Source organism: Poecilia reticulata, chromosome 19 (genome assembly GCF_904066995.2).
Source record: "Poecilia reticulata chromosome 19, P_reticulata-male-v2, whole genome shotgun sequence".
Classification (NCBI taxonomy): domain Eukaryota; kingdom Metazoa; phylum Chordata; class Actinopteri; order Cyprinodontiformes; family Poeciliidae; genus Poecilia; species Poecilia reticulata.
The window spans coordinates 4,034,791-4,046,381 of NC_088848.1; the positions used below are offsets into that span (position 1 = coordinate 4,034,791).

An 11,591-nucleotide genomic window follows, 5' to 3' on the forward strand; every position below is an offset into this window, starting at 1 on the left:
AATGTGCAGCTTGAAGACCTTTTAAAACATTTTTAAGATTCTCTCAACTCTCCCAAGATCATCCAGAAGATTTTTTCCCCCCAACCTGATAGATTATACCATGACTGAAAATCTATCTTTAATTCGAGAGCTCCGTCTTTACACAGCGCCTCTGGTGCCTTGGAGATAAACACCAAAAAGATCCGACACCACACTTCAAAACAACAACTACTTAGCATTTTCAAAGCCAGTGCTGCAAATGTTGGCACAGATTAGATTATTACATAAAATATCAATAAATAATAACAGGAATTATATTGAAAGGCATGAATTTATATAATTCTAAACTGGTACAAATGAGATAAACCAAAGGTCTAAAGAATATTTAGGCTTTTATTTTAGAATAAAAATATAACAAAATGTACAGTTTAAAAAGCAGCATATTGACTCAATACATAAAGGGAATGTGGTCACGACAGATAATTCAGCAAGTAAAATACCTTCAGTTTCACTGTAAACGTGTTTGTGTAACAGAGGCAGCATTTAATTGAAGTTTTATTCAATAAACGGGTCAAAGGGTGCATATTTATCCTTTCAAAGTCAGAATTTGCATATTATTAGTGTTAAAAACCACTTTCAAAAACTAAAACTGGAGCTTCAGAGGAGTTCTCAAAACCAGCGACCCATTTCAGAGTTTAGCTCTAGCTTCCAAGAGCCACTCGCTGAAACATTTCTCCATAGCCTTCCTGCTCGACCAGCTGCCAACGTTCACAGTGGGGATGATCTTCAGAGGCTTGAGCCACTGGACGAAACGCTTCAGCTCCAGGAAGCTGCTGTGTTCACTGTATGGGATTCCTGTCACAGAAATGGGAACATCTGTTATCCTCAGGGTTTATTTTGATATCCATTTTTTACTACCCCTTCTGTAAACAGAGGAACAATTACATCCGAGGTAAAAATCTGACATGAAGCCAGATGTTATGAAATATGACAATAAATAGAGAAGACGGCAAAATCTTGAGGCACCACATGCTTGAGTTATTTCGGTGGAAAATCCCATAAAAGGCTCTCTTTGTCCTCTAAAATAAAAAAACGACACTGCCTCTTCGCTGATCTTGCCTTCAACCATCTTACAAGTTAACATGAGGTCTTCTCTGACGAGATGCAGCCAAAATTGAGCCCAGAGAAGAAGCAGAGAGGAAGAGGAGGAAAATTAGCATCTGTCAGAGTGACACAGAAACAGAAGTGGAAGGAGTGAAAAGCTAAAATTGGTGGCAAAAGCATCCAGCTGGTGGTTGTAGGTTACATGGCAGATGGTTCTGATGTTGATGGATCTTTCCAGAACTTCAGAGATAAAACTGTAAGGAAAGCTGGATTTATGTACTAATGAAAATCAAGTCACAACTAATTTCACCGCTGGGGTTTCGAGCGAGACGGCACTCCAGCTGTGCTGAAAATGGATGAAGATGCAGCCTGATTATGATGAAGTCTCGTTTGGTTTTATCCCCCGTAGAGGGCGCTGTAGGCCAAATCAAAGCAATTCACTCAGTCTCATTTTTGTTTGAACACAGCACAAGTTTTCTGTCAGGATTTGGAGCATGAAGAACAATAGTCTGATGTTTTACCCTGCTCTCTCTGAATTAAAACAAACATTTCCATAACATCTAAACCTGAATCTGTTTGGTTAAGCATTTCTACTAACCGTAAAGGGAGATGTTGCCGCTGATATGTGGCTGGATGTCTTCCACAGACTCCACCTGCTCGCTGAAGGTCCAGCCGGTGGGCTTGAAGGCTACCAGTCGATCATACTGTGCTGAAAAGCGTGCCAGGTGATCCTGCAGCTTCTGCAGAGACGGAGACATAAACAAAACAAAAAAAAGTGCATTAGAATGTCTTAAAATTTAAAGCTGAGGATGCAGCATTATTGTAAACATCAACTCTGCCTTAAAGCAGACACTTTAAAACCCAACAGTCGTTGGCTTTTCTGCAACCAGTCGTGTGAAAACTCCAGGGCTGCAAATTTAAATCTCACTAGAAACAATGTTTTGCAGAAATATTGGTCATTTTGCTCATCACAACCTTTAATACGAAGGTTAATGTTTAGGCTACGACCAGCATGGAAATGAAAACGATATAAAAACCAAGCCCTGCTGCACCCACTTTGAAGGAGAGCTGCATCATGGGAAGCACGTGAACCTGGGCTGCCTTCCAGTCGGTGGTTATGCGCTCCTTGATTTGCTGAGACTCCAGGCAGCACATGGTGTTGTATTTGTCTCTGGAGAGACACACTTTTGACCCCAAGACCTCTGCCAGCGCTGCAAATAAATCACAACGTTGGCTGTGTAAGCACCAGATTTTACCTTTGCAGAAACGCACTGCAAAAGGAACGTGGAGCAGGCTTAGCAAAAGTGTTCAAACCTCTTGAACACTCTTGAATGTTATACAACCAGAAACTTTAGCATTTTAATGGCCGCCTGCTCTTGTAACTGCTACAAATACAAGGAATGAACTGAGTTGGGTCTTACTTTCTTTAATGCTCAGTGAAAGATTAAGATCTTGTTCTTCATGACGTCTTTAACTCTAATCATTACAAACCAGCTGCGTTTTTATTATGGGTTAAATTAAACACACATTCAAGGATATCTGAGTAAAAAGAAGCTGAATGCAAAAGCATGCCACACTTTTTAGATTTCCTTCCTCCTAATTATTACGCAGCTTTTTGTGTTTGTCACATAAAATCCTAATGAAGCAGCAAAATGTTTCTCCCCAAGTTATTGTCGCACGTTATGAACGTGTAAAATACAAATGGGTAATTTTTAATGCTCACGTTATTCTAGAGCTGAAACAGCTAATATAATTATGATTACTCAATTGTTGAAATAATTGTCAATTAATAATTAACTGGAGTTTACAGACAAAATAAAAATGCAATTAAACAGTAATTTGGCAAAAGCTGTACAAACCGATACATTTGCATTTAATATATATATATGTAAACGTATATAAAAAAGTTTCATCTTCAACTGGTTCAAATTCAGTAAAAAGCTAAATCTATTACAAAACTAATACATTGAAAGGTTCTTTTGTAAAGGAGTGGAAATTATTACTTTTTATCTTTTAATGCATTTCTAATACTGTGTATAAAGCCAGGCTTTAATGGTTGAACAACCATTTTTAACCAATTAATCAAATATTTGATAAATAATTGTTAGCCGTCACATTGCGTTATATCATATAAGCAGTTATGGTAATAAAAGAGGTATAGTTTAATAAAAAGACTCATCATGCAGAGCTTTGACATTTTTTGATTTAAGATTCCAGTGAATTTCTATAGAAAGCAGCTGCAGCCCATTTTCTACATGTCAGCAGAGGACAGCACATATTTATTACTTTCTTCACAAACAGACAATTCCCGAAATCCTGTGTCTCTGCAGTCGCGTTTCAATATAGATTTAATAACAGGTGACATTTTAGCAGGATAAAGCGAATCAAGGCTGTGCAGGAAAAAAAATAAAGAAAAACCCTGTTTGGTTTAGATATGGTTGCACTGCGTGTTCATATGTTCACACCGACAGCAAGGCGTTTATTAATTTAAGAGGGAAATTTAAAGTAATAGTCTAATTTATATTCAGGAGTCGTGTCGGTTTATTCCTCCTTCAGGTTTATGGTCGTATTGCAGATATAGATCATATAAATTGTTAAAGAAGATCCCAGTCTACGTACCTAAGAAGACCTTTTCTTTCCCCACAGAGTACGAGCCGCACACCACCAGCGTTCGCGGGTGCAGAGTCACCAACTCAAAGGCCCGGCTGGCTGCAAAGCTGATCACTTCCTGCTGCCTGGGAAACGTGTACTCAGGGCTGCAGTAGCTACAACGACAAGCAGCCATTGAAACCTGCTCAAAGTAACAGAAATCCACAGAGTACGTTCAGATACTGACGTCGTGTCCAGGTAGAGAGTCTGAACGCGGCAGCGGAGCAGCTCGGGGTACGTTTCCATGGAGGGGTCGGCCCTGAAGTCACCGGTGTGGAGAACCGTCTGTCCATCGGGCAAGAAGAACAGCAGCATTGCAGCTCCTGGACAACTGAAGGAACAAAGACGGAAAGCTCAAAGTTCAGCAGGTTGAAGTCGATTTTACGTAACGTTCAGTGAGTTCACCACTGATATTTCTACAATGTTTGGACGGATGAATAGATTACAAACCAGATGGATGAAGGGAGGAGTGGGTGGACAGAAACATGGAAGAATAGACAGATGGATGGATTTGTGTCTTAAGAAGAAACTAATATTTGGAAAATGTGGATTGATCACAATTGTCATCATTGGAATTTTAAAGACCAATAAATATTTTTCTGATCGTGTTTTGTTCACTTTTCTGTGCTGTAAAATTCAAGCCGAGTTTTCAAACTTCACCAGCTCCACACTTTGGAGAGAACACAAGTGAACTAGTCTAAACTGGACTTATTGATTTTTTTTTGTATAAACTGTTGGTTAACCACGCTATAACCAAGAAAGTTGAGTGGAAGGAAAAAGTATGCCGGTGCAAGAGTTTTGGTCTATATAAACTGCTCCATGCCCTGAAGTTTAAATTCACAATAATATCAATTACTGTTATTAATGTAAAAATGTTTTTAAATGCGGCTGCACAGTGGCGCAGTTGGTAGAGCTGTTGCCTTGCAGCAAGAAGGTTCTGGGTTCAATTCCCAGCCTGGGGTCTTTCTGCATGGAGTTTGCATGTTCTCCCTGTGCATGGTGGGTTTTCTCCGGGTACTCCGGTTTCCTCCCACAATCCAAAAACATGACTGTCAGGTTAATTGGTCTGTCTAAAATTGCCCCTCGGTGTGAGTGTGTGTGTGCATGGTTGTCTGTCTCTGTGTTGCCCTGCGACAGACTGGCGACCTGTCCAGGGTGACCCCGCCTTTCGCCCGGAACGTTAGCTGGAGATGGTCACCAGCAACCCTCCCGACCCCACTGAGGGACAAGGGTGAAAGAAAATGGATGGATGGAGGGTTTTTAAATGCCTAATTTAATAACAAAAAAAAAGATCACGCAATTTCAATAAAGCTGTTTAACATATAAACAATAAGCCAACCTTTATCTCATTTACGCAGATCAATAAGAAATTGTTTCAATGTAATGAATATTTATTCCCAATCTAATTTCTTAAAAAAAATAAAATAAAATGTTTTCTGGTATTTAACAAAGAAATAATTTTGATAGTTCCAACTTTCCTAAAACAAGAAAATCTTAGTGTAATTTAACGTCAAATGGTGAGGAAAAAAAAAAAAAAAGTGCATCTATTTATGAGGGTTATAAAAATACCTGGCACTTTATTACAAAAATGAAGGACTTTAAACAGAAACCAAGCGCTTTCCAAACCTTGAAAACACCCAATTGAAATTCAAGCGTTTTCCAGGGTTCCAATCTCCCGTACGGACCCTATAAAACCCAGCGGGTTCTGCCCGTTGACTCACTGGTTGGCGTCCAGGAGGACAACCCTGACTCCCTCCACGGTGACCTCGGCGTTCATGGGCAGGATGTGGACGAACTGCTCCGCCACCCGAAGCTTGCTCTTCACCAGGTTCCCCGTGATCTGACAGGAAGCAGTCAAATCTGTCGGTTACCTTGGCAACCAGACAAGAACGTGATCTTGTTCTGGCCAAACTTAAAATTACTGATAAAAAAAATATGTGTTTTACGAAAGGACTCAGATTAGGAGGTACAAACATTTTGCATTCAGGATTAAAAAAATAAATAAATATGTATTTGTCTGTAAAAATCTTTTCCCCAAAACTCAATTAAGCTGCATATTTGTAGCTTCACCTGGTTCAAATTCACAAAAGGAAAATTATTGCATTTTTAAACAACTTCTTAATTTCTCATTTAAAAAAGAATCTCAGTATTTATGTTCCTCTTAATGCCTTTTGAATACTGTGTAAAAAAAACTTAATTGATTAAATGAAAAAAAAAATAAATCAGCAAATGGGGCAAATTTTTTTACCCAATTAATCAGAATAAAATCGATTAAAAAAAAAGAAATAATTGCTATTTGCAGTACCGTTGACTTTAATATGGGCTTTCATTAAATATTACATGACAGACTCAGTAATTCGTATTCTCTCTTTTTATGCTTCAAAACATATATCACACGTAAACTGTAACAAAATATAGTCAGAGGTCCAGAAAAATTAAACAGTGCGGTTTTTCTGCACGACCGAGATAAAAATAATAATAATTACAGGTTTTTAAAATGTAACAGTTTTTCACTGCTGCGACTACAAGCGGATTTTTCATTACTCTGAGCGACTGCAGACAAAGACAGGATCAAGCGAATCGTATTCTCTGCCCAAACAAGTGAAGATGAATCAAAAACGACACGTTATTTTAACCGTCTTCTGTCCCAGGAGAGCATTAAAGCCTCGTGCAGACGAATATCCAACAGCTTGAAATGAGTGACATGACATCATGACTCACTGCTGAACAGCCACAGATACATTTAACCACTAGAAAAACAAATGTAGGCACCAGGAGGGGTAAACAGGAGGAGCTGCTGGTGTGTCGCAGCTGGACTTACTCTGTTACAGTAGATTGGAAACGTGGAGGTTCTGGTCAGCCCGCCGTAATGGTCCGAGTGGAAGTGTGTCAGGAAGTACGAGGTTATGCCCTCGATCTCGCCGTAATGGAACGCGTCGACCACAAACTTCGTACCTGGGAACATTTTAGGGAAATTTTACGTCACAAACCACATATTTTTTTATTTTTCCTCCCTCAATTGAGACATTATATACAGTTATATTAGTTTATCCCTAAAAGGTTTATTTCCATAACTCAATTCATTACACAGAGTGTAATACATAGCTCTGGAAAAGGATCAGTTTCTCTGATTTTACTCTGTATGTTTGAGTAAAATGAATACTGTTCTTTTATTCTATAAACTACTGACAACTACTGTGTCCAAAATTCCAAGCAAAGATTCTGTATTTATTTGCAGAAAATGAGAAATGGTCAAAATCAGACCTCAAATAATGCAAAGAAAACCAGTTCATATTCATTCAGAAACTACAATATTAATGTTTTAACTCAGGAATCAATATTTGGTGGAATAACCAGGAGGTTTATCATGGAGTTCAGTGCAGTGGACTCTTAGTTTATTCCATAGCTGTATATATTATATAATGAAGCATTGATTCAGGGCATGGAGCAGTTGCACATAAACCAAAATTCAAATGGGCTTTGCATCACAATTCCCCAACTTTTTCCTTCCACTCAACTTTCCACTGATCAGACATAGCAATGTGGTTAAAAAAAAAAAAAAAAAATCCAGTTTCATCCATTTTATTAAGTAGAAATATGTTTCACCTCTGGACCACTAAAATAACATATTTATTTAATTAGCCCTTTACAATAACGAGTAAAAGTGCGTTAAAGTGAGTGATAAGAAAATATATAAAACAAGAAATAGCAGAATAAAGTAAAAAGATAAGAATGTAACTCTACTGAAATCTTATCTTTTATCATTAAGTTTTTTTTGTTTCACATCATTTAATAATCTGAAAAGCTGAACTTTAAGTCAGTATCAACTGTAAGTCACAAAAATACCTTCAAGATACATTTAAAATACATCACCGTGAAACTGTAATTCATCTATATTGTCTTTTTTTTTTAACTGAAATAAATAATTTAATGACATTCTAACTTTGTTTGCTTACTGACCTGGAATCTTCTTATAAAACGGACAACGTGGCAGCTGCACTTCTCCGTCAGCATTTACTCTGTTCCACCTTCGTCCCCATCCTCTGTTCCCTCCTCTGCCTGCGTCACCTGGAGCGCCAACCGAGCCATTTCCGATCGCCGCTGCCGGTGCCACCTCTGCCTCCGGGTCAGCTTTTCTTTTCTTTTGTCTGTGCCGTCCCGGGTTCTTACCAGACGCTGGAACAGAGGACGCCTCCAGGTTGTTTTGTAAACTTCCACTCTCCGTCTCCTTGAGCGGTTTGAGACCAAAAAACACCCCGATGTCAGTCTGCTTCAGTCCAGAACCCTGGACTACCTTGCTTTGGGCTTTCTGAGGCAGCATGTTTTGATCATTTGACCCAAACGAATCCTGTGATGAAGATACTTGAGCAGAGTTAAGTTTCTGACTTCTGTGACCCTCTGAGCAAATAGTTTCTCTTAGTCGCTCTAAAACGGCCCTCTGTGGAGACTGAAAGCTGCTGCCGCTGATTTCCCTCCTAGATACCTGAGGAGTTTCTGCAGCCTGCTGATTAGTAGGTGCTAATGAAGAAACTGGATCCAGCTGAGACGAGGAGGAAGAGGAGGGATCATCAAACGCAGCACCTTCATCACAGTTCTTGTCTAAGAATTCAGCCAGGATTTCATCTTCACTTGAGAAGCTGTCGTTGAACAGAATCACTGAGTGTTCATTACCAGAGCTCTCGTTAAGAAAAAGAGACTTTCTGCAGTTAATTTCAGTCTCTGCAGGGAGCTCAGACAGCGGAGAGTAGGAGATCCCATCGTCATCATCATCTTTGAGAGACGTCTGCGTCTCTGTTGAAACTTCACAAGCTTCATCTGATAGAATCTCCTTGACAGGAGTGGATGAAATCTCACCAACTGGCTTCTGAGCTTTATTATTGTTATTATTATTCCCCAACCAGCCTTTCTTTTTCTTAAAGTCGTCAGGCCCAGGAGAACGCAGCAACAGAAGGCTGTTTCTAGGTTTCGTCGGAGGTGTTGGAGTGTGATTCAGACTGGAAAAGGAAGGAGGAAAGGAAGTCGTCCCCTGAGAGCGAGCTAATGGAAAGCTGAGCGCCTCATTGTTCTGAATTTTTTGGAGATTTGCTTCTCCGCTGGTCTCTGTTTGCCAGGACAGACTGGGGGCTGCGGCGTTGCTGTTTGCACGGGTTTCAGCGAGAAGCGTGTGGTTGAACTTCTTGTAGTGGTTCGGAATGGTGGAGGAGCACTGGAGGCCATCTGGACATTCTGGAAAGAGGAAACCAAAATCAATCAAACTTAGGTTATTTTATCGATTGTGGTTAAATTACATTCAATCTAGTGTTGTGCCATTAAATCAACAAGATGGATATCTCACTTTTTATATCCCACACAACAAATCTGAGCTAAGGATGCACGATATTATCGGCGCGGTATCGGCCGATATTAACTGCAAAATTTAATATCGGTCATTCCATCAAAACAACTCACCAATATAAATGCCGTTGTTTTTATATGACTAACCAGATGCCTGCAGCACAGCACAATGTCAAATTTGCACTGCTTGAGTGTTGTCATTGTCTTAGAGAGCAAATATCATGAATAAATTTGACAATAAACAAAAGTGTTACATCATTTTCAGCCTCCTTTTTAGCATTTAGTACCTGGCTAAATTGACTCATGTTTAACTGGAGTAGAGAAAACAATATAGTTTCAGTAAGTAGATGCAGCTAAAAAATATTGGTATCGGTTATCGGCCAAATGAATTTTAGAATGTCAGCATATTGGATATCGACCAAAAATCTAATATTGTGCTTCCCTAATCTGAGCTGACACTGAAAGGAAACCAGACCCACCACTATTTTCCTTTGTTATCGGGGTCAGCGCACTAGATCAATAAATGATGTTAACAAAAAACAATAATTCAAAGCTTTTTCTATATGGCGTAAATAATATAGTTTCAATCAAAAATCACCTATTTTTAATTAAATACTTTAAATAATTTCTCAAAACTTTTCAGAAACAGAATTTGCAAGAGATTGTAAACTCTAAATGTGACTTGATGACAAATTTATTTAAGTAGGCTTTAAAAGGAAACCTGTGAAATGTAATCTCCCAAAGGGCATTCTGCTGATTGCATCGAGTCATTGACTTTGCAGCATTTTCTCAACCTGAGCAAGCACTTAAGTGTTTGATAAGAGACAATAAAGTAGCTCAGAAAGGCAAACACAATAAATCAGACAGGTCAAAGTCATCTGTCCAACACAATTACATCAGTTGGGGAATAAAAACTAATTATCAGACAAGATTTTGTTTGTTTAAAGGGCCACTGGAGGTTTTCTGCAACATTTTTACCTGAGGTTTTCCAAGGTTACTCTGCAACACACAAAATTGCATCTAACTACAGCATCCGATTACATTTCTTTACAATAACAACTTTCCAAAGAAATAATACAATGATGTTGAAATACAAGGTTTCCCTCAGAAAACTTGTAAAGCCTGGTGGTTGGGCGGTAAGGCAATCATTCCTCCAACAACCTGCTGTGTTTTTGAGTTAAAAAATGTTTAAAGTTGACAAGAAATCTGAAAATATCACTTGATAATTACATTGTACTAAAAGATTGGAAGATTAATACCTGAAGACCAACGATAAAATCTTAAAAAATGCAAACATAAAAAAACCCCATAAATAAGCAATGCTAATTTCTTATTACAAGCCTGGCGGGCCAACAGGCTTATAATACACAGGGGAAACCCTGAAATATTATATTGCAGCAGTAATTCCCCATTTGGAGATTAATAAATTAAATTAATTATACAATGACTACAGCCGGTTTAGTGTCACATGTACAGTTTACTGCAAAAGTATGTATAACTTTTGAACCTTTTTTACTTTTTGTCACAACACAAACACCAACAAGTTGTGAAGGGTGAAGTTTGTGGTTGTAAAGTGGCAAAATGTGAAGAAGTTAAATGAACTTTGCAGGACACAGAAACTACATGGTGGATATTTACCTTTGCATTTGTCCCTGGGGTTGTCGAGGCATTCAGCAACATGCCATCTCTGAGACTGTACAACCAGAATGTGGAAAGGCATCTGACACATGGGACAGAAGTCTTCAGACATCTGCCTCTCGGTTGCATTGCTGTCACTTTGGATTACCTCTGTGGCAGAACACTTGACGGGTAATTCATTTGATAGTAAAAGTTTGCTTTCAACAGCCTCCCCAACAGCAGAGGAGTCTCCACTTTCAGATGTTTTGGCTGTTGTACTCTTCTCTTTTGACCTGAGAGAGGGAGAGCTGTTCTTCTTTGACGTTTTCTTGGCAGTACATTTTTTAGAAACGCACAGTGATTTATTGCTCTTTCTCTTCTTCTCCAGGGGTTTATATTCCCAAATGTCATTTTCGGAGTCATCCTTCTGTGACATTTGGAGCAGCAGCGAACTTGGCTTAAAAGTGTCACCTCAAAACACAGGTTATTACACAAGAACTAACAACGTTTGGTAACATTCCCCTTCAGAAGCAAAAGTGACACCAAACCTGTATGTATTGGATATTTTCCGTGTAGATATGCCGTGTAGACATTTCACTAACCGAATAACTGACTTCATAGAATATTAATCACGCTTTCGAAAAATATTTTCACATATTTTGTTCATGTTCTGCTGTATGTAACTGTTAGCTACCCTTACCTTACCGCCACAACACAACGATGAACTAAGTAAACATAGTACGTCGAAAAGAGAAACACTTTCTACATTTTTTAATAACACTAAAATGGTTAAATATATTTAGTAGAACATAAAAAAATTCAAATGACACAGAAATTAGTTTAAAGCTTATATTATTTCTGAATTTCAACAAAAAAAGTCATTTAAAAAAGTCTCGTATTTTATCTTT

The 11,591-nt window shown here is 38.6% G+C and overlaps 1 protein-coding gene across 1 annotated transcript; it reads right to left on the bottom strand.

Annotated features, from left to right (window-relative positions):
* Positions 1-354: 354 nt before the first annotated feature.
* On the bottom strand, positions 355-11,397 carry dclre1a (DNA cross-link repair 1A (PSO2 homolog, S. cerevisiae)). Its single transcript, XM_008436683.3, has 9 exons — positions 10,705-11,397; positions 7,693-8,958; positions 6,554-6,687; positions 5,454-5,572; positions 3,920-4,063; positions 3,703-3,848; positions 2,140-2,294; positions 1,682-1,823; positions 355-834 (listed from the first exon to the last, which is right to left on the bottom strand). Exons 1-9 carry the CDS (start codon positions 11,117-11,119, stop codon positions 668-670), a joined length of 2,688 nt encoding a protein of 895 aa, XP_008434905.1. The 5' UTR covers positions 11,120-11,397; the 3' UTR covers positions 355-667.
* Positions 11,398-11,591: the final 194 nt, after the last annotated feature.